This window comes from Plectropomus leopardus, chromosome 16 (assembly GCF_026936395.1).
Source record: "Plectropomus leopardus strain MGB_pleo_1.0 chromosome 16, ASM2693639v1, whole genome shotgun sequence".
Taxonomy (NCBI): domain Eukaryota; kingdom Metazoa; phylum Chordata; class Actinopteri; order Perciformes; family Serranidae; genus Plectropomus; species Plectropomus leopardus.
Genome location: NC_142191.1, coordinates 1,516,801 through 1,543,943, shown reverse-complemented (window position 1 = coordinate 1,543,943; position 27,143 = coordinate 1,516,801). Strand labels below are relative to the sequence as shown.

Below are 27,143 nucleotides of genomic sequence, written 5' to 3'. Positions count from 1 at the left end.
CTTTGGCGACACTCAGAGGTGATCCTGGGAAACATAAAATAAACACATGTGTAACCAATCCGTCCTCTGAATGATGACTTAATGATGTGCACATCAGAGACACATGAACAATTAACACCAGTGAACAATTAACACACACACACACACACACACATACGTGTCTCCAATTACATGGGTGGATATAAAAGCGTGCGCAAAGTGGTGCAAAAAGTACCGCTGAAAACAATGGCAGCTTTAGCCAGCAGGGGCTGGCTCAATTTGCGGCAGCGGCACCTAACTGTGGCACCTCGTGTGGCATCCCCAGATGGGTGAGATGAGAGGAAGCAGATATCATCCTTGTGTCCCCTTTTCGGCGGATATTTCCGCTGCTGCAGATAATTTTGTCACCTTGTAATATATTAATTTTGTGAATAGGCTATATTAAAAACCGCCAAACCGCGGCACAAGCACTGGCACCTCGTGGCACCTCCACCAAACCGCGGCACCCGCACTGGCACCTCCCGGCACCATGCTCTCTAAGAAACTGCTATTGTTGTTGTTGTTACTAAATGTAACTGTTAAATCTAAGCATGTGTGTGTGTGTGTGTGTGTGTGTGTGATTGGAGATTGGAGGGCACCGAAATGGCTAGAGCCGGCCCTGGCTTCAAGTTCACATTTTTGTAGCTAAAGTTAGCAGGTTATTGGGTGAGTGGCAGTGACGGGTCCAACAAACCCTGGACTTTCATGTGGGAGTCCAGGGTTTGCTTCCACATCTGAATATGATATGATGGGTTTTTTTCTTTAACTTACCATGAGAAGTTTTTGCATATACTTTGCTGACATCCTGGTGCTGGTATCCCGGATCATCATCATCATCAGCAGCAGCAGCAGCAGCAGCAGCAGCAGCAGCAGCAGCAGCAGCAGCAGCAGAGCGTATTATGTAGCCGCCGGAGTCCACTGACGAAGCGGCAATATATGATGACTTGGGATGAGAACGTGTGGGTTTCCTCCACGTCTTCTATAAAAGAAAACCATAATAACACATAACACGGTTCAATGCAAACACTCCGTTACTAACGTTATAACATACAGACAGCTGGCTGCAGTATACAGTATGATGAAATTTAAAGACAAAGGAACCTTAATCTTCAACAGTCTATTACGAATGTCAATCCTGAGTCTGATCTGATAATGTTGATTAAACATGTCTCTGACAAAAAAACAGCTGCTAAATCTGACACCTTATTTTTCAGTAACTTTATCCAAATATTGGAGGATCTATTGTAAAGTTTTTAATAAAGACAGATTCTCTAATGTAGACCTGTGAGCATCTATTCTTCTCAAAATGTGACGCCTCTCACCTTTGTGTACCGTACGCTCCTCCTATTGGCTCTCAGATTTGAGGCTTTTAAAGACCCTTCTTGATTAATTGTCTGACATTTCTGTTAGTTGTGATAGATCTGTTGTCCTATTCATCAAACTATCCTCAATTCATCATCTCCTCAATGAGCTCAATACCGTCACGACGTCTCCACAAAGCTGTCTGAGGTAACAATGAGTCCCGAAACTACTCAACTCTTCTGCATAGTGAAAATGTAACACTATTTTTTTCATGAGTTTTGTGTCGGCGAATAAGCCCAGATGTTCTCGCAAGGCAATTTCTGGTAATTGCATAAGATGATAAGGAGATGTTAAAGGAGGAAATGGGTTACGGTGCAGACAAAAAAAAAGACAAAAAAAGGAGAAAATGATTGTCTAATGGAAGAAAAGTGTTTTATGTATTTGCAGAGGATTAGAGATTCAGTCACAGGGATACATTACTGCCATTTGAATGTCTTTTCATCCTTTTGTGAAAATGGAGAAGTAAACTAAATCATTGTGTTTGCAAAACTGGAGGTAAAACCAAACAATCTGCAACTTCAGAGAAAATACTGCTGATGCATTTCTCCTCAGAGTGATCTGCCATACTGGGAAAATTATGTCACTTCAACCCAATCACCACAATAAATGTGGGCATTGTATGTTTCTGCAAACCATGGATACTTCTGTATGTTTTAATGTCACTGATACACTAAAACTCTACAAAATCAGTTGGAAATGGTTATGAAAAGATAATGATTTGACATAAAATACCTGGTTTTGGTGGCACAATGTCACGGTAAAAAACAACCACGTTTTATGGCACTTTCCCAGCAGGAAACGCAGATTTGTTGCGGTAAAACATGGTCTATTCTTACTCCGAACTGGTCAGATAGCCCCACTCCGTTGGTGCTTTCAGGGTACGATACATGTATGTGTATATATATATATATATATATATATATATATATATTTGTGGTTATGAAAAGGAAACGCAGCGATGTCTCAGTAAAAAAACACTATTAGTGGCACTAGCACATAAGGAAACAGCAATGTCTCGATAAAAACAATAACTTTTTGTGGCACTATCTCTGCAGGAAACGCAGCTTTGTCTTGGAAAAAAACAACAGCTTTTTGTGTGGTATCCCGAGAGGAAACGCAGAGATGTGTCAATAAAAAACAACAGCTTTTTGTGGCACTATCCCGAATAAAAAAAAATAAAATAAAATAACACCCACGTTTGCGGCCTAAAATGCCAATGCAAACACTGCAATGACTTGCAAAAACTAAAACTGGCTTTGTTGTTTGCTGGTCTTGAACTGAAGTCTGCAGCAGGCGTCTCTCTGCGTCACTGTAGAAATGTTGATGATACGTGTAAAATATACAAAGAACATTTCCGTGCTTTGCAGAAACGTACAATACCAACATGTTCTCCTGGAGACTGGGCTGGTCATGTAAGTGAATATTATCTAATGAGAAAAATAAAAAAGTAAAGAGCGATGTTGACTTAAGTCTAGACATCTGTGGGATCGATAATTCTCCCGACGAGCAGGACGAGCCCTGTGAGATCGTCATAGATTATGAGCATGAACGGTCTGTCGAAGGTGATTCTCGGGGGAACAAAGAAGTCCAGCATGATGTCAGGTCTCCCCCCGTCTTCTGACTTGGTCTCTTCCATCTCCAGCATCACCTCGTGAGGAGCCTGAGGGACGGCACAGAGACGACAGCGCTGAACGAAGAGAGCGAATGTGCACATTAAGCCTTAGATTTAATAATACACATACTCGTATCTCTGCTCATAAAATGCACTTTTCAAATTCAAACTATTAAAAAGTATTATACATTAATATTATTTTCTACTTTAATTGAGTTAACTTTTCAACCAACATCAGTCCTAATCATAAATATAAAATTTATAAAATTTATTTTCAGAATTTTAAACCTTTAAATGCCAGGTTTTTGTCATGATGCCACCAAGTTTTTAGCAGCTACATTGATTGTGACAGGTCACCTAGTGGAAATAGCATGTATTTCCTCCATATGCCAAATATGGTCAAAATGACCTCATCAGGTGGAAAATAGTCAAAATGACAAATTCAGAGTCAAAAGCCCAGAATGACACCCAGAAATAATACAAGTCCTGTTTTTCTGCTCTGATGGCTGTGGGATCAAAAATGTCAGTTTGAATGGGTTTCAATGGAGCATTTTTGGACCTGAACAGTCTGAATGTAACTATTTAGTTTCCACAGTGTATTTTAGACTTATTGTAGGAGCTGAGCTGCAAATTCACTGATTACACTCAAATATACAATCATGCCAAAATGGTAGAATGGTAATCCATTCAGACAAAGAAAAACAGGATATTTTCTGTTAACCTTGACCAGTTTCAGCGTCTTCTGTGATATTCCTGAGAAGTCGGCAGAGTCTGAGAAAACAGAAGACACCCCGGAGCTCCTCAGGAGGCTTTCTAAACTGTAGGATTTCCTTAGATGGAACTTAGGGAAACGAATTTCTGCCCGCCTGCGAAAACAACAATCAATGTTTTAATGGATTTGCTCTAAGTTGTCTTGTTACAACTCGTGGAAGCCGTGCGACGGGCTTTCGCTCACTGGTGTGTAGAGAGCAGTAATTATTGCTGACTTAGAATCTACTCAGCATCATTCATCACGCTACACAACAGCAGTGACTGCAGAGGACCAGAGCTGTGACATGGGTCGATATATTACACGCTCAGAGGGAAGCAAACAACCTTTACAGAGGACATATTCTGCACATGGACACACTCAGACCCATATTTACCAGCACATGCTTCACCATTTACACCTGCGTCACCATCAGCATACACAAAATACACAGCTGAGTCACAAGAAAATAAATGCTGGCATTGTACGGTTCTGCAAGCTGTGAAAATGTTACATTTATAGGTTTCATACAGGACCGCTCAGACAAAAAACTTTTTTTTTTCTCCCCCCAATGAAAAATGTTTCCGCCATTTTCATTAAAAACTTTTTTGTGATTCTTCCAGTAAATATTTTGCAGATTTTTTTTTATTTATTTATCTTATTGTTGCTATGTTTAAAGAAAATATTTTGATGACTTTTTTTCCTCTAAAATGTTTGGCAATTTTTAAAGAAAATACACTGGATAAGACAACACTTTTCTTTCTGCTTCTCTTCAGAGTGAAGTAAGAGAAATCATTTCATATTTACTCTCATACTCTAATCTTTGAAGCTGCTGATACAAAAGTCTGTGCACGCAGTCAGGGAAGCATGTGAGCTGAAAGGATACCTTGACACGGTTTTCACCTTGTTCTTGTTAAACTATCTGGAGTCCCCACCTACCCCGGCTTCACGTTGCTGAGCCAAAACCTCATGCGTCCGTCAGAGAGACAGTCCTCCAGGGGCTGCAGCTCGGCTTTAGGGAGCAGCAGCAGCGAGGCCAGCCTGTCGGTGTACGCCAGCTTCACCACGGTGGCCGAGCAGTTGGTATCGTACAGCATCATCACCTCCGCGGAGTCGTCCCTAAACATCATGGCGACCTCCACGCTGGTGGTGGCGTTCAGCTGGAAGCTCCGTGGCACTGTGTGGCGCCGCTCGAACGGTTGACGACCTGATTTATGTGGCATTAATAAAGGGAACAGGTTATGGATGAAACATGACAATAAATTGGCAAAGATAGAGGTCACACACCTATAAAAAGCACCCGCCGTGTCAATTTACTACCACCAACTGTCACACGAGAGCATCTGCTCGACATAAACAACGATGAAGACGCACGTGCTCAGTATGCTGCACAGCGGGTGGTTCAGCATCGATGCAATGGGCTCATTTTTGAATTTAGCTGCAGTTCATTTTCATTTAAGCATTTTCTTGAACATGTTTTTAAAGGTGTGCAGTTCTCTTTTTCAAAGTGATGCATCTGTCTGATTGTTTGTACCCTTAAAACTGGTCATCATATACCGCAGCTTTGTCAGTGAGTGAGATACCGACGCCAAATGCCTCTTTCTGTGGCAGCATGATACGCCGCCGGGCCACGTTAGTTTGTAACGCGACCAGACTGAACATTTCACGATGTTATGATATGCCGCCGGTGGGCCAGATGGTAACTGGTGAGGCCGTATGATTAACGGATGGGCGACGTCAGTTAATAACACAGCTGGACGGAAAAGGAATAACGTCTTATAAGGAGGTCATGGCAGCAGCATCCCCAAAAATAGTTCACACAGGATACCTAAAATGTAATATGTCGACCTGCAAAGCGGCAATATGTGACGCCTTGCGAACATTAGTTACATAAACGTGAACTTAAATCTGCAGCTGTGAGTCTTTGACTGCCGTTATCAGAGGTCCCTCCTTTAGAAACATTTCCTCTCCCAGCCTGTTCTCATTTCAAGGCATCAAATACCGCCACGTTTGCAGTGATTTTGGAAGATTGTGGCTTTTGCGTCCGCGCGGTACGCTGCTGGATGGCATCAGATGAGAACACCCTCGCACAGAACCATTCCCGTTATTATTATCACATGCTGCTGGAAGGCCTGTTGACACCGGCTGCGGCAGCGTGATACGCAGAAGGTCAGCGTCAGTTGTGAACACAGCTATCATGTCTGCTTATGATGCTTTCGGTATCTGTTTAGACTCCAGGATGTCATTACCGTGATGTCAACAAGTGCACGCGGTGAGATGAAGCAGCACGGTCCTTTTGTGAACATGAACACATTGAGACCAACGCAGACTTTCATGGATGGTTAAGCAAAAGAGGCACATGGTAAGATGTAGAAAAAACAAAAAGTCCACATCCACACGAGAAGCAAACTCCGGATCTCTGCACGAAAGTTGGTTGTTTGTGGGACCCATCCGCCTCCCCACGCTCCCGCACACATACTCACATACTCGGCTGGCTCGACACGCTGCTGGACGGCGTCAGGTTGAAATGCTGCCAGAAACAACGTGATGTGAGGAGCATGGAGCGGGCGGGCAGGTTGGGATCGAACAAACACCAAACTTTCATGCAGGAGTCCGGTGTTTGCTTCCCGTCTGATCGTGATGTGTTTTTGTGCACCTTAACATGTGCCTCTTTTACCTAAACCTAACCGTCCGTGCCAGCATGTGCTTCTGTTGCCTAAACATAACCACGTGCAGCATCATCCCACCATGTACTTGTGTTGATATCACAGCAGCAGCATCCCAGAACGTCAACAGAAAGATACTTAGAGCGTAAAATGTAGCCACGAAAGTTAACTGCAAAGCGGCAACATGTGATGACTTGTGATGAGAACGTGTTGCCCACACCCATCACCCATCACCCATCCAACCAGAAGCTACCTTTGAAATACACATAATTGTTAAGTTCGAGTTTGTCAGAATCTTCCAAGTCTTTCATCAACGTGTCAAAGCTGGTGTTGAAGGCGGGCGGTCCAGCGGGCGGAGGCCTCGACAAAAAACTGTCATAGTCTTGTGAGAGTTTTCCATCAACACCAAGTCTGCTCCAGACTCTGAGCTGAGCCTCGGGATGAACCCTGTCCTCGGTCCCATTCCTCCCCTCTGTTATATCATCTACATGAGCTCTGTCTCCAGTATCTGCCTCTCCAGAGTCCACCCCCAGTGTGGCCCCAGCCTCCGCCTCCGATCCAGCTCCAGCCTCAGACTCTGCCCTTTGAGCCCCACCTCCGCCCTCTCCCCGCTGCAGGGCCAGGCTGTGCTGCAGATCTGTGAGAGCATATATGGTGGCCTCCACGCTCTGCTCTGTGGAGTTGGCTGCCAGCCCCAGGGCCTCCAGGGCCTGGCTCCGACTCTCAGACCCAGACACTCGGGACAGCAGGGCCAGCGCCGACGCCAGGCCCAGGGGCGAGAACAAGATGTTGTGCCGGACTTGTGGCTCAGCCGTGGTTCTGGTTGCCAGCTGACGGTAAGGTTCAAAGGCCAAGGCTGTGTTTAGGGCTGATGTGTTGAGCTGCTGATTGGCCTCTTGTTCCCCTCGCAGAGATCTGCTGAGGTTCTCGGGCTTTGGTGGAACCGACTGATCTGCTGCGAGACCCGTCAGCAGCGCCAGCACTGTCAGACAAGAACACGTAACAGATATCTTCGCTTTTTCTTCTCTCGCCATCCCGGTTTGACCTGAATCAGAGACGCAGCCGCTTGATCTCTCATAAGAACTCCACTTTTGGGGAAGTTTTGTTCTCGTGGCTTTGTGCGGGGGTTGGCAGTGGTGTTGAAAGTGTATCGATCTGCAAGGCTGAGCTTTTGACCCGCGGGTCGAGCTCCAAGCAAACAATGGCGGTATGTTTTTTAGTTTCTTAGAATTTCAGCAGCGATGAATGAGTGTGTGTGTGTGTGTGTGTGTGTGTGTGTGTGTGTGTGTGTGTGTGTACACTCATACACCCCTCTAATACAAACTCTGGTCAACATGGATTTTGAACAGTTATGCAACTGATGCATCCTTAAATTTTGGTCTAGTCTCACTGTGTACACCAGTGATACTCGACCTACGGCCCACAGGCCAAATCTGGCCCCTGATAGGGTGCCAGCCCCCCCCCCCCAAGAAATGTTGTGTCCAAAGTGTCCAAAAATCCTAGAAATATCCTAAAAACCGAGAAATGTCTTAAAATCCAAGAGACAATGACTGAGGCCAGGGGCCTCAGTCATTTTTCAGCAGTGGCCCCCAAACGAAGCAGGTTTTGTATCTCTGATGTTCACACTGGTGTTCTGACAAAGACACTGATGTGTGTGTGATACGTCTACGGCACCTCAAAATACAATATTTACGAGGCTGGTTTGAGTTTCGGAAAGGTTCAGAAGATTTATGAAGAAAAAGAAGAATTATTTATATCTCAAAGTCACAAAAATGTCATCAGAAAAGCTGGCGCTGTTCATGTAGAGATGAAAACAATGACGTGAATCAGAGCCGCGATGAGACACGCTGAGAGTTTGCAAAATGTCAAAGTGCTCATGAAATATGATCAGCTTAATCTCAGCGTGTCGATAAAAGCTCCTGATTAACAGCAGCTCAGATGGGACGTTTCTGCTGTGATGCTGCGGTGCCACCATGAGGACGATGACTGAAAGTGGAGGGAAATGTCTCTGCCAGAAAAATAAATTACAAAACAAAACAGACTGGACATGCAATAAAAAAAAGGTCTGATAATTTGTGTGGTGTAAGACCACATAGCTGTGTAATAATGGAGATTTAAGCATTATGTGTTTTATCTGAAACTATAGCACAAATTATTTCAGCTGGCAGCAAAAAAGCAAACACCATCATTAAACGCTGCCTTGAGGGAAATGTAGTGACACAGATAAAGCGTCGGTGCAGCACTCAGTGTCCACGTTTGGCTCGTTAGTGGGAACGGGGCTAATAAGCGTATCTTAATAAGGCGAGAGCACCGCGGGGGACTCAGAGGTTCATCTGAGGCAGGACGAAGCAGCAGTACAGCAGCATCCACAGCAGCACCAGCAGCTCCAGCTCTGAGCGGGTTACGTCACCAGAGACGGCCGGAGGCTGAAGAACGAATCCTCCCGCTCTGCTGGACATAAAACACACCAGTGATGGATTCACGATAAAATAACACCTTCACCTTAATTATGAAGAAATCAAAATTAAAGTAACCCTTTGAAACTAGAACAAAATGATTTGATTTCTTTCTAAAACATGGGGAAAATAAAATGAGCTGCGTAACAATATATAGACCAAAAATTAGCAAAAAATTAGTGAAAATTTAAAAGAAAATTAAATTTAAAAAGGCAAAAAGCAAGAAAATTAACAAAAAAGCTAATAACTTTCTTTAAAAAAAAAAACAACTTAAAAAAGCAAATAAAATCAAAACAAATGACTTGAAAATTAAATTAAATTAAGTTTAAACTAAAAAAGAAAAACGAACAATCTGTATATATTTTCTCTGTAACACAATTTAAAAGTAAGATTACAATATTTATAAATATACTTTTCTGGACACATTTCACAAGTTTTTACCCCCATTTTTAACAACCATTTTCATGCAATTTTCTTGTAACTTTAACTATGAATTGTTGTATTTTGTTTTCTCTTTTTTATTTCCTTTTTCTTTCTTTTCTTTCTTTCTTGATATTTCTTTTGTCTGTTACCTGCTGAGTTACTATGGATGAAAATGAGCAGTCTTACTAACTCAAACATACTTACATTTGTATTTATATTGATGTTCATTAATATGCTGTGTCCCTTATAAATAAACATTAAATAATTAAACATTTCCTGCAATTTTTCGGGCATTTTTCCCCAATGTTTCTGATAGAAAACAAACAAATGTATTTATATTATGTTCCTTATGCATTTATCTCTGCAAACTGAGGGCCAAATTTACAAAAAGTTTGGGCGACTTTTAAAACTATATATTTAGCATTAAAAAAACCACGACCGACCTGAATGACGGAGTAGTCGTACCACGAGCTGGAGTCCAACAGTCGCCTCCATCGACGTTTACGCCTCCATTAGTGTCATTTTTCGGGGGCGTTTCAGCAGGACGGACAGTTGTTGTCGCCTTCGTCTCAGAGAGTTTGAGTCTGTTCATCTTTATTTCTCCGTCTCTCTCCTCTGCTGCCTCTGAATCCACCGAGTTCTTCACTTCATCATCGCTGTTTCGTTCCTCATCTTCATCTTTCGTTAGATCCTGCATCCCGGGGACATCGTCCTTCCAAGCGTTTTCTTCTTTTGTGTGAGCTGCAGCATCTCCGTTGGCTTCGTCCGCAGCCTCGTCAATCGATACTTTTTCACGTGATCTGACCTTGAAACTTAATAAAATCAGGACACTTTGCAGATTTACTGTCTCTTCGTCCCTTCTGTTATCCTCGTTTTCTTTGCCCAAATTTCTGTCCTGGACTTCCTCAAATGTCTTCACGTTCTCTTCCTCTTTTTCTTCACGTGTCGCTCTTTTTTCACTCACTTGTCCGCAATTTTCAAAAAGCCCTCCGTCAGTCTCGTCCTCAGCGTCTTTCTTTGAACTCGTCACTTCAAGCTGCCTCGTTGCTTTGGTTTCATCAATCAGAGCCTCGATTTTATCCCGTTTACGTTTACTCTTTCCTCTGACATCCGTCTCTTCTTCACGGTCCTCTCTGCTGTCCTCCTCTGGCTGGACGTCAAACGCAGCTTTGTCTGGCGTCTCTCTGGAACTTCTTTCGTTTCTGTCCCAGTCAAACGTCCCGTGAGCGACTGACCGTCCTCCAACTTCTGATTCAACAGTTTGTGCATCTGAGCCCTCTTGAAGTTCAAATCTGCCGCCGTTTAACATCTCAAACGCCTCCACGTGCTTCGAGTCTTCGCTCCGCTCTCCGTTCAGGAGCATCTCTTCCTCCGTTTCCTCCTCGACCCTCGGCACATGTCTCTTCGGCTGATTATACGGTTGGGAATCCTCTTTGTTCAGCTCCAGGATGTAGCTGTAGGCGTCCTCCTCGTCTGAGTCCAGCGCAGACACGGTGTAGATTCCCTCCTCCGAGCTCAAAGACAAGCGACTCTCGCACGCTCTCGGCTTGCTCTGATCCACGGAGCCTTTCTCCATCCACGATCGGATCTCCGGGCTGACGACGCCTGCGTCCAGAGGACTGGGGGGCTGTAAAAAGCTTCGACTGCGGCTTTTCTTTTGGCTGAACGGTGACGATGCGTCGCCGGCGTGAAGCGAGGAGGACCGGGGGCTCCCTGAGGACCTTCTGGCCCACCGTTTCCACAGCTGCTGCTCGCTGCTTCTCTCTAAACCGTGGAGCAGATCCTGGACCTCAGGGTCCTCAGTGAGGGTCTCTCCAAACCTGACTGACTCAGCTGAGCCAACATTTGGGATGTGAGGAACGCCAACGACTCTGGTGCGATTCTGTAATGCAGAGTTTGTAGTGAGAGTTACACGATATGACGCAGACGTCTGCGTGGGTGTGGATGCATACGTGTTTGTGGTTTTTAGGAAAGCAGCTTCATGGTTTTCCCATGAAGACTGATTCCTCACCGGCGCACCGCTGAAAGCAAAATGACTTGATATTTTTCAAAACCGTGCAGAGAAGGCAATAACACAGCAGAAAACAAGAACATGGTCCTAAAATTAGCCAAAACAAACAAACAAGAAAATGATATGGAAAAGTAGCCAAAACAAATCAAGACAAAAAATTAATAAATACAAATAAATTCAAAAATAAAAAAATTAAATAAATTAAAATCAGCCAAAACAAAAACCAAACCAAAACAAGAAAATGACCTGAAAAAAAAGGTTTTCAAAAAATTATAAAAACAAGGAAATAGCTCATCTTAACTTCTTTGCATTAACCCTTTGAAACCTGCACAAATTGGCTTGATTTATTTCAAAAACATCGAGAGAAAGCAACAAGCAGCTTAATAAGAAATAATTTTTGCAAGAAAAAATGACCTGAAAATTAGCCCCAAAAAAGAATAAATTAAAAGATAAGATAAAATAAAAATTAAAATAGACGAAGAAAATGACGCGTTTGCTGCTGGTAGCTTCATATCAAACAGACTGATGGGAGTGTGGCGTCAGTCTCGTATAACTCCACTGTCAAAGCGTTCAGAGCCGCACTAACCTCGTCTGTGCCTGAATAATGTCGCAGGAACATGGACACGTAGGTGATGACGGAGCGCTCATCTGGTGACGTGCCTGAAACGTCTGCAGAGAGAAAGACAGTTTTTGCACATTAGGTTTGCTGGAGAGACCGTCCTGCTCTGAGAGACCAGACTGAGCCTCTGCGTGACACTGAAGACACAGCAAACACCGTCACCGCTCATTTCTGAAGAGGTCAGCCTCTGAGTTCGTGTGCAGCAGCTGACTGTATCGTCACGCCGTGGGGAGTTTCCGGCACTTACACTAAACAGGTGAAGGTGCAGAAAGATATTTGTCTCTGTGGATGAAAAAGGGTCAACGTGAGGGACGATTTTACCTTCAGGGTCGAGCAGAGGTGGAATATCCAGACTGTGGCGAGCGATCGTGAAGGCCAGCTGAGTGTTTTCTCTGGGCTCTCTGGACAGACTCTCCCTCAGGTCAACCAAGGCGGGATTTACGGACTTAATCAGGGCGAGGAAAGCCAGCCCGCTCCTCCAGCTCTTCCCAAAGTCGTACACCTCCACCCCGAACCTGAGGGTTTAAAGTCACATAATAAAAAAACACATTTCTTTAACACAGTTAGCTCACACACGAGTCAATGCTGCATTCACGTGCTCCTCAGATATATCGTATTTACCAGTTACGAGCACATGAACGGCACTCTAAAGTCGTAATTACGAGTGAGAAATTAGGAAATTTTGATGATACCGGAGTTGCCGAGTTGTGGCGTTTGCGCAGTGTTTCAGTGCAGCAGAAATGGCGGGAAGCGTAGAAACAGTGTCAACAATTGACAGTAAAAAAATTTTATATTTCATTTATTTTTTATGTACTTTGAATAAGTGAATAAGAGAAAATTTGTTTGTAAATTGTTTCTTGCATAAGACTTATTTTTTCGTACAGTCTGTGGGTTGATAAATACATTTGGGAGTCTTGGTTTGCAATAATAATAATAACAATAAAAATAATAAATTGGATTTTTTTATTAAATTTTTATTTAATACATAAATTTGGGAGCTTTGTTTTACAAATAATATAATAATAATAATAATAATAATAATAATAATAATAATAATAATAAAATTTACTTATTTATTTATACATTATTTACTTATTTATTTATTCATTTAAAGCGCTTTTCACGTACTGAAAGACACTACACAATAGTTAAAAAGCAGCATAAACTTAATTACATTACACACAACTCAAAAACAGCGACATATCGACAACAGAGAAAAACACACTGCACAGTCACACATTAAAAGCGAGTTTGAAAAGGAGATTTAAATAAAGAAGCTCCGTCAGATGTTTCTCAGACTCACTTTGAGGTGCATCTCTGGACCCACTGCAGCAGAGTCTTGATCGCCTTCCCGTGGTACTTCGGTTTTCTGGCAGCCTGTCTGCTTTTGCTTGGCAGAGTGCTGCAGGAGAAGCTGCCAATGTCCTCGTGCGGGGGTGAGAGGTCGCCGGAGGAGGGGCAACTGCTCGATGATAAGGAGGAGAGGCTGGAAGACGAATGCCTGTGGAGGCCTCTGCTCGCCTCCTTTACCTGGAACATCAGAGCGACAGAGAGGAGGGGGATGTGAGGTCAGAGACAAACATGAAGGCGAGCGGTGAAATAAGAAATGAAGCCATCAGAGTGACGGATGATGGGAAAAAACCCGCCTGGAAAAACAGGATCACGCTCCAGATGAGGCTGAGAACAACAGAGGGGATCCCGTCAGCGATCCCAGAGGCGTCGATGCCGAGCAGTTTCACCTGAGGACACGGCAGGGAGGAGACGGCAGCTGAAATCTGGTTTTTCTGGATTCAAATCGGACAAATCAAAGCAATATTTACTTATTGACTTTCTCCAACGCACTCACATGTCTGTCATCCAGGAAAGCCAGGGCCTTGGCGATGTTGTTCAGTCTGAAAATGCGGTGAGGAGACGCCCGAAATCTGTAGAGCTAAAAAAAACAACTGTGTCACAATACATCCGGGTTTTTAACTAAAGAAGAAAATGTCTCCATATGATCCACACATGACTGTCTTTTTGTATTTTTTTCCCTTTTATCCTTAAATCATTATTTAATTATTATTATTATTCACATTAATTTATTTTTGTTATGATTATTATCATATAATTGACCCTGCGTTTTGTATTTTTTTCTTTTTTTCCCTTACATTATTATTATTATTATTCATTTAAATGTATTAATTTTTATCATCATCATTAACATTACCATTTCACAAAAACTCCTATGTCAGGGATTGTTCCGTTTTATGAAAATGGCAAATAAATAGTAAAAAATAAATAAGAATCACAGAAGGGGTGGAAATGAATTGAGTAAATCTTCTGGTTTTGGCCTTAGATTTAACTCAGAGAATTGAGGTCCACATTTACTTCGTCTTGCTGCGGATCTTTAATTTGCAGTTAGAGCAGCCCAGATTATTATGGCACAGATTCAAGATAATCAAGGTTGTTTTTGCCAAATTCCCACCCTGGCACTGTAGCAAACTGCTGTAAAGATGCAGCCAAATTTTAAACAGCAATCTACGTTTTTTATACAGTAAACACTGTGAATCTTAATACCTTTTGGAGCCAATATCAGAGCAGTATTAGTGTTTGACACTCACAAAAAATAATAACCTATAAAAATCAATGTTGCTACTAATCAATGACATATCTTAGACTGTGATGATGATGATAATAATAATAATAATAATTTATTTGTAGCGCAGAGTGCTTTCCAAAAAAATAAAAAGTAATTATGATACATATAAAAATATGAGAAGAAATATAAAAATAATAATAATAATAAATAAGTGAAATAAAACAGTAAAATAATTTTTAAAATAATTCAAAATAATAATTAAAGCAATAGTTAGAGTAATGTAATAGTAATATTTTTCAAAAATAATGAAAAAATAATCTACTTAGCATGAAGTATATTGTGTTTTTTTTTAATTTAAAAACATGTTTTTTAACAACATCATGACAAAAACCTGGCATTTAAAGGGTTAACATTCTGAAAGTTAATGGATATTTATGATTAGGACTGATGTCGGTTAAGAAAAGTAGCTCAATGAAAGTAGAAAATAATACTAATGTTTAATATTTCTTAAAGCCTGACTTCATTGGAAGAGCTCCCATTCTCACTGGATAAAAGATGCCCTTTTTTTCATGAAATTGGAGAAAATAAAACAGTCTTCAAGGTTCCAACATTAAATCTTCTAAAATTTGGCTCCCCTTCCTAGAACATGTCGGGTCCATTCAGCTGAATATTGTCCCCATCGGTGGTGTGTCCCCCGTCACTGTGCCCCCCGTCACTGTGCCCCCCGTCACTGTGCCACCATCCTGAACCCTCTGGCCTGCTAACCCTGCTTTTCCAGTCCTGGTGGTACATCTGCATGGAGTGGGTCATTTTGTATTTGTGATTACGCATGCACTCATCAATATCTGCCCTTTTTTTTTCCTTTTGTTTGTTTGTTTGTTTATTTGTCTTTATGTTTGTTTTGTTTTCTTATTTCCTGTTGCTGTTGTTGTCCTTGTAGTTATTATTTACGATTACCTTTTACGACTATACTGCTTGTCCTCATGCATTTCTTCTGTCACTGTCTCTACAAACAACCTTGCTTTGCTGTATTATTTGTCTAGTTTTCCACCAGTTTTATCTCTTATGGACATGTATGGCCTTACACATTGTGTTTTTGAAGTTTTGTATGAAAATTTCTTGAAAATCTCATAAATAAAAAGCCTGACTTCATAAAAGCATATTTCGTGTGTTATGAGGTATGTTTGACCGTTATGAGTGTGTGTGATGTTAAAGCGGGCTCTAAGGGGTTAAACGTCACACTCTCACCAGCTTGCAGCCGGACAGCTCCTCCAGCAGAGCCATCAGGATCCGTCCGTCCTGGACGTCTGTGAACAGGTCGCTCACCTCGACCGGAGGATCGCACTGACGACAACAGACAGGAAACGTCAAGAGCGATCGTGTTTCTGTGTGTTTGTATTTATTACAGCTGTACTGGTCTGTGTGTCTGTACTGGTCTGTGTGTCTGTACTGGTCTGTGTGTCTGTGTGTCTGTACTGGTCTGTGTGTCTGTACTGGTCTGTGTGTCTGTGTGTCTGTACTGGTCTGTGTGTCTGTACTGGTCTGTGTGTCTGTGTGTCTGTACTGGTCTGTGTGTCTGTACTGGTCTGTGTGTCTGTGTGTCTGTACTGGTATGTGTGTCTGTACTGGTCTGTGTGTCTGTACTGGTCTGTGTGTCTGTGTGTCTGTACTGGTCTGTGTGTCTGTACTGGTCTGTGTGTCTGTACTGGTCTGTGTGTCTGTGTGTCTGTACTGGTCTGTGTGTCTGTACTGGTCTGTGTGTCTGTACTGGTCTGTGTGTCTGTGTGTCTGTACTGGTCTGTGTGTCTGTACTGGTCTGTGTGTCTGTGTATCTGTACTGGTCTGTGTGTCTGTACTGGTCTGTGTGTCTGTGTGTCTGTACTGGTCTGTGTGTCTGTGTGTCTGTACTGGTCTGTGTGTCTGTACTGGTCTGTGTGTCTGTGTGTCTGTACTGGTCTGTGTGTCTGTACTGGTCTGTGTGTCTGTACTGGTCTGTGTGTCTGTGTGTCTGTACTGGTCTGTGTGTCTGTACTGGTCTGTGTGTCTGTACTGGTCTGTGTGTCTGTACTGGTCTGTGTGTCTGTGTGTCTGTACTGGTCTGTGTGTCTGTGTGTCTGTACTGGTCTGTGTGTCTGTACTGGTCTGTGTGTCTGTGTGTCTGTACTGGTCTGTGTGTCTGTACTGGTCTGTGTGTCTGTGATGTGGCAGAGGAGCTGTATCGTGTCTCACTCTCTGAAGGAACACGTTCATCCACCTGGTGAAGGTTTTCTGCTGCACAGCTGTCCTCTCATCTGGGGACGAAGAGACAGGGACACTGTCTTATTTTGTTTGTTTAGATTTTCTAGGATTTTAGGACATTTCTAATATCCGGGGCATTTCCAGGGTTTAGACAATTTTAGAACATTTGTAGAATTTGGGGCATTTTTAAGATTTCAGGTCCTTTCTGGGATTTCCAGACATTAGTATTCTGGGACATCAGTGTCTCAGCTGTGTCCTCTGTCGGGGGTGTGGAGGATCCTCCACCGCTCTGTTTTTGATCAACAAGCTCTATTTTGATGCTGTTTTGTGTCTCTGACACCTTATGGAGAGACTAAAAGGACAAAAACTATTCACAGAGTCAATCACTCAAATGTTCTGGGGACCACCGGGGGCCCTGTCAGGGGCCAAATCTGGTCATAAGTTGAGTGTCACTGCACTTATATTTTAGGAGCAAATCATCAAGTGAAAAATTAAAAAATAAAGTGTGTGCATGATTGGGTAATCAGATGCAGGATTGCCAAAGACGGCTCCCTGAAGACTGAGTCAGGACACCGCTGTCTCTCAGTCTTTGTCTTCATGGTCTCATTAAAGTGATTAAACACAGTGAAAGACGGTGTTTGTAGCGACGGTACCTCGAGGCTGCTGCGCGCTGATCTCTCCCTCTGATGGGTTTGGGGACTCCGTGTCGACCTGCATCGTCACATACCTCCGGTCACGCGTCTGCCGCCGATCCTGCGAGAGAAGACGACAGCAGAAATGACGAAGACGTCCGTAACTCGCAGCGATTAGAGTCTCTGAGGCTTCCGGACAGACCGCGCTGAGGACAGGCAGAGGGAGGCGGCGCGTCCTGCCTGAACACGCTCTCAGGTGTTGATCAACTCTGAGCTCCTCTCACCTGGATCCTGTTGGCGGGCCGCGCTCCGCGAAACTATGTGGAGGCGTTCACGCGGCGATGACACGCAGGCTCGGTGCGGCGGCTCACGGGTGCTCTGGTTTCCCTGCGGAGACCCGAGAAAAACCTCATCTCACCGCACTGAGGGGCGCAAACGTCCGTCAGCGCGGAGCGCATGCTGATGTCTTTATTTTACTGGTTATTTTACAGTATTTGCACATAAAAATACAACTTGTACTATCTCCAGTGATGTCTGAGAGGCGTCAAGTCAAAATTTTCATTTTATTTTCAGCTAAACGTGGAACCGAAACTCTTTTTACCACAGATGATCTTACAGCTCCTGCAGTTTTCTGCCTTTAGATACAGAGACACCGGATCAGGGACTTCTCCTGGGGGGCACTTTTACAAATTTTGGGTAATTTCCTCTTTCATTGGTTTTATAAAAAAATGTAAGCTGGGGAAAACTTTATTCAGAGCTATTGTAACTACATATTTTCTTCTTCGTCCTGTTTTTTTTTTTTTTTTTGGTTTAGGTTTTTTTGTAAATTAAATAATTTTCTGGTCATTTTTCTGTACTTTTTACTTATTTCTTCCTAATTTTGGGTCATTTCCTCCTTTGTTTCCTTCTTCCCATGTTTTTGAAAAAAATTTCTTAAAGCTTGGGAAAAACAAAATTCATAACTATCATAATGACATATTTGAAATCATGTTGGTGAATTGCCATTTTCAAGCACTTTTTCCAGGTCATCTTTGTCCTGTTTTTTTTTTTTTCCTTTCTTTTTTGTTGGCTTAATTTTTAAACAAATAATTTCCTGGTCATTTTCTTGCACTTCTTTACTAATTTCTTGATAATGTTTTGGGTGTGACTGCCTTCTTTCCATATTTTCTCAGGTTTCAAGGGGTTAAAATATCAGAAGCAACACTTTTTTTTTTCTTTTTTTTTTTACACTTTTTTCAAGTTTATTCAAAGTCATAAAAACATGTAGTTTGGTGATATTTCTGTGTAATAAAATGTCCAGAATGTGACAGCTGACAGTGTTTGGCAGGAAGAGCTTCACCTGCGTCAAACAATATCTGACTGTCGTCTTTAATCTACCTGCCGCAAGAAAGGCGGCGGCTACAGCGCGAGGCCGCCGCCGCCGTGGACGGCGGGAAGTCTGTCCAAGGAACATCGCACGTGTCTCCGGAGCCTCCGGAAGTCACGCCTTTTTATTCTTTGAGTTGCTTTCTGCGGCCTCGATGCGCCCACGAGCAACGGTCGGTGCAGGGAGCAGCTTCACGAGGCCGCAAAGACTCAACACACCAAAAAACCTGCACAGTCCCAGCTGTTCCTCAAAATTTAACCCTTTGAAACCTGCACGTCTGTTTGCTTCTGCTGTATCAGGAAGTCTTCGACAAGCTCAGAACATTTCCGACAAAAAAAAGAACATTTCGTGATTAAGAAGTGAGCAGACTGCATAAAACCCTGATGTCCACGTGTATTTAGTTTTATTAAAACTTTTCTTTCCAATCACTCCACAGTTTAAACTAAATTAATGATCAATGATCAGATTACGTCTAAAAGCCCCTGAGGAGGACAGCACACCTGCATAAAAACTACAAATACTTCAGTGAAGTTACCGAAAACACAATGATGAAAAACCTCAAGTGTCTCTTTTCCAGCCCGAATTCAACCGCACCAACATCCATGAGCTGCTTTAGACGCAAATATTTAAGCCTTTGAAACCAGAAAAACTACATTTACAGATATTATAATTGCATGTTTAAGATTATGTCACAACATTTATTTTTAACGCACTTTTTCCAGATATTTTACTTTTTTTGTTTTTATTCCAAATTTTATTTTTAAAAGGCGCAAAATGGTTTAGTCCATCCCTGCACTTATTATTCGTTATTTCTTTCCACCACAAAAAAAAAGGAAAAAAAGGGAAATTAGGTTTTCAAAAAAGAAAAGAAAGAAAGCAAAATGACTTTGTAATTTAATATTTTTGTTCAAAAGTAAAAAATTGGATATAGCAGTGTTGTGATATTTTTACGTGGCGATATTGTATTTCTACACAGACGGCAGGTATCTTTTTTTTTCATTATGTAAATTATCAGTCTTACAAACACAGATTCAACTTTCGATAAATAAAAATATAATAAAATTAAAACAGGAGAAAAATGTCCAGCAAGCTGAAAAAGTGAGATGGAGATGATCTGAATATTAGCTGAGAGGGATTATTTAAAAAAAAAAAACAGGAGAAAATCCAGAAAACTACATTTAATTCTCTTTTGATTATATTTTTACATTTAAGCTACAGAAGTTTGTTTTTCTATGTTTCTTTTTTTAAATTTACGTTTGACAAGTTTCTCTCTGAGTTTGGGGCCATTTCCTCTAAAGCTACATGTTTTTGAAATAAATTGACATCTGCTCACGTCTCAGAGGGTCTCAGAGAGTCTCAGAGGGTCTCAGAGGGTCTCAGAGAGTCTCAGGGAGTCTCAGAGGGTCTCAGAGAGTCTCAGGGAGTCTCAGAGGGTCTCAGAGAGTCTCAGAGAGTCTCAGAGGGTCGCAGAGAGTCTCAGGGAGTCTCAGAGGGTCTCAGAGAGTCTCAGAGGGTCGCAGAGAGTCTTAAAGGGTCACAGAGAGTCTCAAACCATCCTAAAGGGTCTCAGAGAGTCTTAAGGCATCCTAAAGGATCTCAGAGGGTCTTAAAGCGTCCTAAAGGATCTCAGAGGGTCTTAAAGCATCCTAAAGGATCTCAGCGGGTCCTAAAGGATCTCAGTGGGTCTTAAAGGGTCTCAGAGCGTTAAGTATTTTAAGTATACTTTGATGATATGGTCTCGTGGGGCCTCTGGTGGTTCCGGTCCGTCTCTGGGTCCAGACCCTGAGATCCAGCAGGTCCCCGCGGTCCTCCTGCAGGAGGCGGAGGAGTCATTTCCTCCCCATGATGAAGCTGGGAGCCTCGGCGTCGTCCTCCTTCTCCTCCTCCTCCTCCTGCTCCTCCTCGCTGCTGTCGGAGCTCTTCTTCTCCTCCTCCTGCTGCTCCTCCACTTTCTTCTTCTTCGCCATCAGTTTTTTCTGCTTCAGCTTCTCGCGCTTCTTCCGCCGCTTGGCCGTCCGCTCCTCCGCCTCGCGCCGGTTCTGCTCCACCTTGTCCAGGTAGTCCTGGTCCCGGTTCAGCTTCTCGGAGATCTTGTCCAGGAAGTCCTGCCGCTGGTACTCGCGGCGGCGGAGGTGCCGGTAAACGTGAAACTCTCCGCTGCCCGCGCCGGCGCTCGAGCCCATCACGTCCCGGACGAACTCCGGCGGAGCGCGCGGGTTCCACTCCTTCGGCCGGTCCGGGATCGGGGCCGCTTTGTCCGGGTTCCGCATCAGCCGCTCCAGCTTCAGCCGCTGCTCCTCCGCCGGAGTCTTGGCGATGATGAGCGGCTGAGCCTCCTTCCCTCCCGGTTTGCCCGGTTTGTTGTTCTTCTGCGTGTGCGCCGCCATCTTTCAAACCGCCGTCGTCTTCTTCCTCCTTAAAGCCCCGGAAGCTCTTTGGGACTTCCGTTTCCGGTTTTTATTTAGTTTAGTTTATTTAGTTTTATTATTTTTATTCCATTTTATTTTTTAAGGGGAACTGTGCTGAACAGTTATGGTAACAATGACAATCAATAATACGACGGAGGATCAGGGCCATGTTAAAGGAAAAAAAACCTTACATTTCGTAAATAAACTCATAATATTATGAGATTAAAACAAAAAAGTTGCAGTATTACGAGATTAAATTTGTTAATTTAGACAAAAACATAACTTGATTGAACTCGCACTTTTGAGAAAAAGTCAATTTGTAAAGTAAAGAGAAAAAAAGATAAATATTATGAGATTAAACTCGACATTTAATGAGAAATAAGGCACGGATTAAGAGTCAGTGATGTGGTATAAACTACAAATTATAGATCAAAATAAATAAATAAAGGGATTTTACATAATTCTTATAATTCTATTTTATTTTAATATTATTACTATTATCATCATCATAATTATATAATAATTATTATTATAATATATTTGTGTATAAGTGCTTCACAAGTGATGGATAACAGCTCAACATTATGAGATAAAATGTTCAAAATATTAGATAAAAAGTGGGGATTATGGATGGGGGATTTTACCATATTACCCAGACTCTCTTACTTTGTGACTTTATTTCTCATAAAATTACAAGTTTGATTACAAAATATTACTACTTTTTTTCCTCGTTAATGATTTTATTTTTATGCAATGCTACTTTTTTCTAGTAAATTTCCGAGTTTAATCTCGTAATATAACGAGTTTTCTCTCAATTTTTCTAACATTTTTTTTAAAATGACGGACTTTGATCTCATATTATGACTTTATCTCCGAAATCTATGTTTTTTCTTTAACATTTCCCAAATCCTCGGTCTTAGATATCGGTTGTGACTGTATTATTGATTTAATTTTTATATAATTTTGACATAATCCCTTGTGTAACTAACGTGATTGACGCGTGTCTGGACCAATCAGAGACAACGTTGGGTTTCGTTTTGGGCGCAGCTGTCCAATCACCGCATAGATCCCGCCTTTTCTCGCGAGTGTTCCGTGTGTTTTTGGCTGTCTGACTTCACTCCGGCTCGGGCAGAAGGAGGCGGCTGAGTCTCAGGACGTTTTGTCTCGTTAATTTCGAAGTCCGAGCTCCGCAAAGACCATGAACAGTCTGCTGAGATCCGCCGCGCGGGGTCTGCGCTCCGGCGCGGCGGTCTACGCGGCGCGGCGGGCGGACGGGCGCGTGTGCTCGGCCTCGGCCCGGTTCCTGTGCGCGGCGGCGGACCTGCAGAAGGACCTCGGGGACATGGTGAAGAAGAACAAGGTGGTGGTGTTCATGAAGGGGACCCCGGCTCAGCCCATGTGCGGCTTCAGCAACGCCGTGGTCCAGATCCTCCGGATGCACGGCGTGGACCAGTACGCGTCCTACAACGTGCTGGAGGACTCGGCGCTCAGAGAAGGTCAGTGAACCGAGTCAGTGACCTGGCAGCAACAAGTCACCTGTCCGGTGACTCTGAGCTAAAGCTGTTAGTCACCGAAATTAACCCGTTGAGATCCTCCCAAAAACAAGTATTAGCAAGAAAATTACCAAAGAAATTAGGAAAAAAGAAAAACAACTAATCAAACAAAAAAGTGCTCAAAAAATAAAATAGTTCTGTAACATAAGTTTAAATATGTAATTTTGACACTATAGAAATATTTGAAGATACAATAGTAATAATAATATAAGCGAAATACTACTAATAATATTAAAATGACCTGCGGAAAATGCTTAAAAACTGTAATAATTCTGTGAACTTATTTCAAATTTGACACTATAATAATTCTACATGTAGATTTTTTTTCTTGCTTTTTCGCTGTTAGCAAGAAATTGATTAAAAGTACAAGAAAATTCTCGGAAACTGAATAATAATAAATAATATTACAAGTAAAATAATAATAATTAAATAAATAAACAAGGAAGTGAGGTGCTAAAAAAGTGTAATATTTATCTAAACTATTTTCAAACATATAACTATGATAATTATGTCGTTTTTTCTGTGGCTTTTTGCTAAGGCAGTTAGCAATGAAAGAAGAAATGACCCAAAAATTATCAGGAAATTATTTAAAAAAAAAAAAAAAAAGATAATTACCTGACAATTAAGGAGAAAAGCAAAAAACTTAAACATAAATATAAAAAAGTGCTTAAAATTATAATAATTATGCAACAGGATTTTAAATATGTTATGATAAGTATACATTTGGTGTCTTACTTAAGACTTTTTTTTTTTCGCTTTAAAGAAAAATACAAGTCTTCTAATTTCTTGTTATATGCTGAACATTTCTCACTAAGTTGCTCACTGCCTTTTTTCAAACATTTTTGGGGGGAAAAAATCACACCAGGTCAGGTTATTAAGGTTTAAGTACCTGTGAAGTGATGCGCTCCAGGTTTCATCATTTCAAACACGCGCCTGTAACTAATGTGACCTGATAATTCATCTTTAGCTGATGTTATTTACACTTTTACTTTAATGGCACATTCAAACCCACCACAGTTAGATATCAGCCTTTTGTCAGCAGCCCTCTCTAACTGGTTTTTTAGGATTTCCTCTCTTTATCAGTCCGCAGCACCGCAGGGTGCGGTCCTCTACAGTCCACCGTCCCAGCGTCAGTAATCCAGACTGTCCCGGAGCTCTTTGTGTTGCAGTGAATAAGGAAGTTTCTTGTTTTATGATGCAACAGCAGCGTAACGCTGCGTGATGTCAGGCTCATGCGGTCAGAGTGGTTTGTTTGGTTCACCCAAAGCTGCTGATGAGGACTTTAAAAGTAACATTAAGACCGAAATACTGACACCTGACTGCCTCAGGGCCGCAGCCATCTGTCATTCTCAGAGTTAGTTGTTTGGTTATAAAATGTGAGAAAGTGGTGATAAATGTTGGTCAGTGTTTCCCAAAATCCAAGATGACGTCTTCAACCCAAACATGTTCATTTTAATGTCACAGAGGAGAAAAGAAAACGCAAAACAGTCACTTTTAAGAAGCTGTAAGAAGAGAATTTAGACTTTTCTGGCTTAATTTCTTTCAAAACTATGAGAAGGCGGCAGTGAGCAAATTAGCAAGACATCGCTCCAAATCATACCAAGAAAAAGTTAGAGATAAAAGAAAATAACCTGAAAATAAGTTTTAAAAGTGTTTACAGTGAAGGTTTTTACAGTTCACACTGAAGTCATGACCAGATTCAGAGAACATTTTCATCTTAAAAACATACATGAGATACTTTTATGGGTTTTACAGTTCACATTGAAGTGATTTTCATCCGAAAAACGTGGCGGAATGATTTTGTAATGGTCGTTAAGTTTTCTGGTTCATTGAGCGATATAAAATCGGATCCAAAATGACTTACCTGAAATCGTCCGGTGACTCCGGATTTGCTGTCCCTGATTTCTGCCGTCCTCTGCCTCCCGCAGGAGTCAAAGTCTTCTCCAACTGGCCCACGATCCCTCAGGTGTACTTCAACGGCGAGTTCGTGGGGGGCTGCGACATCCTGCTGCAGATGCACCAGAACGGGGATCTGGTGGAGGAGCTGAAGAAGCTGGGCATCAGCTCCGCGCTGCTGGAGGCTGAGAAAGAGTCCAAGTAGAGGACGAGGACGAGGACGAACGTCGAGACAGAGGACACATTTATCAGGTTTAACCCCCGCAAAGACGATCACAATCAACTCTGGAAGCAGCCACGAGCAAAAGCGCCCCCCGCCGGCCGAGAAGGCTCGGCGAGACGCACGATTTCAACGACCACATGTGATTAGTGGCAGCGCTGGATCTGAAATTATTTTGACATGTTTGTATCTATAGAGAGCGACAGAGAGCTCCTCTGAATTTACACAGATCACGTGATGAATGAAATACAACATTTACTCTGCAAAAAGGCGAAAAACGAACCAAAGCAGTCAGGTCTGTGCCAAGAATTTACAAAAAGAGCGAAAAGATTCTGAAATCCTCTTTCTGATAAAGTCCGGTGATTTTTCTCGGTGTTTTTTTCTTCTTATCTCACCAAACATTATCTGATCCATTTAAAAAAAAAATAAAGATTACAGCAGAATTAAGATTTCATTATCACAGAACAAAAAACTCGCTCTGAATATTTTTCTATCATTTCTAAATTCACCAAAGTCTAAATATTATGCTTAACCCTTTAAAACCTGAACAAAATGTTTTTATTATTTTTCAAAAACATGCAGAAAGCAACAAGCCACTTAACAAGACATGGCCTGAAAATGTGCAGGAAGTTGGTAGAAATTACAATTAAAAGAAAATTACCAAAACCCATAAATGACCCATAAAAGTCCTAAACTATAGATTTTTCTTTTTTCAACACAATTTAAAATACATGGTTATAATAATTACACATATAATTTTCTGGACATTTTTCCAGAATTTTTAAATTTCTCTCTTTAAAAAAAAACAAACTTTTCAGGTTATTTTCTTGTCGCCTTTTCTGTTTTTCTTGAATTCGTTCATTTCTTACCAAGTTGCTCTTTGCCTTTTTCCTCACATTTTAGAAAGAAATTAATTTGCTTCAGTTTCAAAGGTCTGAGCGCAGCATAGGACATTTTCAAGGGCTTAAAAACATTTGTAAAAGTATTAAATTAATCTGTAGCTAGCTGTTGGAATCACACAGTTTTTGTGATTAATACTTTTTTTTTATTTCTTTCAAAAACATGTAAAAAAGGTGATCAACAACTGCAAAAAATAGTAAAAGATGGCAAGGGGATGATCTGAAAATTAGCTGGGGGATTATTTGACAAAAAAAAACCAAAAAAAAAAACAAAGGAAAAATGTCCAAAAAACTATACTTTAAATTCTCTTAATATTTAAAATTATTTTACAGAATTCTTTGTAACTTCAGGTCATTTTATTTTCCTGTTTTGTAACTTTATTTTCAGGTCTTTTTTTGCTGTTTATTTTTAAGTCGCTTGTCTTCTTCATGTTTCTGTGAGAAATCAGCCTCTATGCTCAGGTTTCAAAATGTTCAGCTCGTTAAAACGCCGCTCGAGTCCCGCCAGGAAACAACGTCGTCAAAGCAGAAAGCTTCCAGAGTCACACTGCCTGTAGTTACAGATTTTTATAAGAAAGAACAAACAGGGGACACTGCTGATGTTTATTCGAGGTGGATTAGTATTAAAATACTTTAATAATTTGCCTCCGTTGACGACAGTCAGGAGCACACTTCTGTCACTGTGTCCCCCGTTTGTCCTTCCTGCCACAAACAAAATGTGTCCCCGTTCTGTCTGCACCGCTGAAACGCAACAAACACACCGTGATACCTTTTTGTCTTTCTCCTGAAGACGAGCGACGCCTCTTTCTGACAGAAAGCCGGTGAGCGAACACAGACGGCGTCCAGACACACTGCCTCGCTGTCGCTCTCAAACACCTTCAGGTGCGCAAAAATTCACTACAACAGAGCCAGGCAAGCGTTTTTAAAAAGCATCCCCGGAAACAGTCTGATTTTCGCTCCCTGGCTTTGTCGTCATGGCGACCGGTCAGGAAGAGGCTGCACATTTGGACAAACTGTAGCAGATTAAAGTTTGTTGCATCTGTCCAAAGTCTGTTCGGAGGAAAAAGTGATTTTTTTTTAGTTGTCTCACTGAGCCTGACGTGTACGAGTCCTAAATGTTCCTCCTGCTGCACACAGTTGTATCATGAATTCAGTGGTCATGTAGTACACTGTAACATATTGTACATTGATGCATATTGTTAAATGTATTTTAGCTGCATGTAAACCCTGCACCGATTAAATATTTTGTGACAAACCACCTTCGTTCTTTTTCATATGTAACCGTGAAAACACAGAGAGCGCCGTGTTTAGGTTTGTGTCACGAGGCAGTTTTATTTAACCCTTGGAGACTGTTTGGTGCATTTTAGGTGCTTTTCATTCACCTTTTGATCATTTTGTCTGTGATCATGCAAATGTCATAAATGTAGTTCAGATTGTG

General features: G+C 41.8%; 4 protein-coding genes, 1 long non-coding RNA gene and 1 other non-coding gene across 10 annotated transcripts; 2 read left to right on the top strand and 4 right to left on the bottom strand.

The window, feature by feature from the left end:
- Positions 1–1,730: 1,730 nt before the first annotated feature.
- On the bottom strand, positions 1,731–7,440 carry LOC121955731 (alpha-1-antiproteinase 2-like). The gene is made up of 4 exons (XM_042503798.2): positions 6,660–7,440; positions 4,680–4,947; positions 3,714–3,858; positions 1,731–3,040 (listed from the first exon to the last, which is right to left on the bottom strand). Exons 1-4 carry the CDS (start codon positions 7,438–7,440, stop codon positions 2,852–2,854), a joined length of 1,383 nt encoding a protein of 460 aa, XP_042359732.2. The 3' UTR covers positions 1,731–2,851.
- LOC148186785 (uncharacterized) lies at positions 7,102–9,557 on the top strand. Its single transcript, XR_015779186.1, has 2 exons — positions 7,102–7,242; positions 7,318–9,557. It is a non-coding gene; the product is annotated as an uncharacterized LOC148186785 (long non-coding RNA).
- On the bottom strand, positions 8,108–24,688 carry clmnb (calmin b). 5 transcript variants are annotated; one of them, XM_088089603.1, is made up of 12 exons: positions 24,555–24,573; positions 17,648–17,750; positions 17,385–17,484; positions 16,723–16,784; positions 15,742–15,837; positions 13,762–13,845; positions 13,562–13,654; positions 13,219–13,445; positions 12,237–12,430; positions 11,883–11,965; positions 9,729–11,167; positions 8,108–8,857 (listed from the first exon to the last, which is right to left on the bottom strand). In XM_088089603.1, the coding sequence occupies exons 3-12, from the start codon at positions 17,446–17,448 to the stop codon at positions 8,728–8,730; spliced, it is 2,472 nt and encodes an 823-aa protein (XP_087945729.1). In that variant the 5' UTR covers positions 17,449–17,484; positions 17,648–17,750; positions 24,555–24,573; the 3' UTR covers positions 8,108–8,727. The 5 variants fall into 5 exon arrangements, with proteins under 5 accessions (XP_087945729.1, XP_087945732.1, XP_087945733.1 ...); XM_088089606.1 differs by lacking the exon at positions 17,648–17,750 and having other exon boundaries at positions 24,555–24,688; XM_088089607.1 differs by lacking the exon at positions 17,648–17,750 and having other exon boundaries at positions 8,108–8,854; positions 24,555–24,688.
- LOC121956019 (small Cajal body-specific RNA 13) lies at positions 18,663–18,935 on the bottom strand. Its single transcript, XR_006106653.1, has one exon.
- Positions 19,873–21,170, bottom strand: prkrip1 (PRKR interacting protein 1). The gene has a single exon (XM_042503799.2). The coding sequence runs from the start codon at positions 21,114–21,116 to the stop codon at positions 20,559–20,561; it is 558 nt and encodes a 185-aa protein (XP_042359733.2). The 5' UTR covers positions 21,117–21,170; the 3' UTR covers positions 19,873–20,558.
- glrx5 (glutaredoxin 5 homolog (S. cerevisiae)) lies at positions 22,217–26,961 on the top strand. The gene is made up of 2 exons (XM_042503800.2): positions 22,217–22,633; positions 24,619–26,961. The coding sequence occupies exons 1-2, from the start codon at positions 22,336–22,338 to the stop codon at positions 24,789–24,791; spliced, it is 471 nt and encodes a 156-aa protein (XP_042359734.2). The 5' UTR covers positions 22,217–22,335; the 3' UTR covers positions 24,792–26,961.
- The last annotated feature ends 182 nt before the right edge of the window (positions 26,962–27,143 follow it).

What these genes read in the sequence shown, in the direction of transcription:
- LOC121955731 (XM_042503798.2), bottom strand. Translation starts at nt 7,440, where the DNA reads ATGGCGAGAGAAGAAAAAGCGAAGATATCTGTTACGTGTTCTTGTCTG. An exon ending in CTCAGCAACGTGAAGCCGGG is followed by an intron (nt 3,859 to 4,679) that starts GTAGGTGGGGAC and finishes TTGTTTTCGCAG; the next exon opens with GCGGGCAGAAATTCGTTTCC. An exon ending in AGACGCTGAAACTGGTCAAG is followed by an intron (nt 3,041 to 3,713) that starts GTTAACAGAAAA and finishes GCCGTCCCTCAG; the next exon opens with GCTCCTCACGAGGTGATGCT.
- clmnb (XM_088089606.1), bottom strand. Translation starts at nt 17,448, where the DNA reads ATGCAGGTCGACACGGAGTCCCCAAACCCATCAGAGGGAGAGATCAGC. An exon ending in TGAACGTGTTCCTTCAGAGA is followed by an intron (nt 15,838 to 16,722) that starts GTGAGACACGAT and finishes TGTTGTCGTCAG; the next exon opens with TGCGATCCTCCGGTCGAGGT. An exon ending in GCGTGATCCTGTTTTTCCAG is followed by an intron (nt 13,446 to 13,561) that starts GCGGGTTTTTTC and finishes CTGATGTTCCAG; the next exon opens with GTAAAGGAGGCGAGCAGAGG.
- prkrip1 (XM_042503799.2), bottom strand. Translation starts at nt 21,116, where the DNA reads ATGGCGGCGCACACGCAGAAGAACAACAAACCGGGCAAACCGGGAGGG.
- glrx5 (XM_042503800.2), top strand. Translation starts at nt 22,336, where the DNA reads ATGAACAGTCTGCTGAGATCCGCCGCGCGGGGTCTGCGCTCCGGCGCG. An exon ending in GGACTCGGCGCTCAGAGAAG is followed by an intron (nt 22,634 to 24,618) that starts GTCAGTGAACCG and finishes TGCCTCCCGCAG; the next exon opens with GAGTCAAAGTCTTCTCCAAC.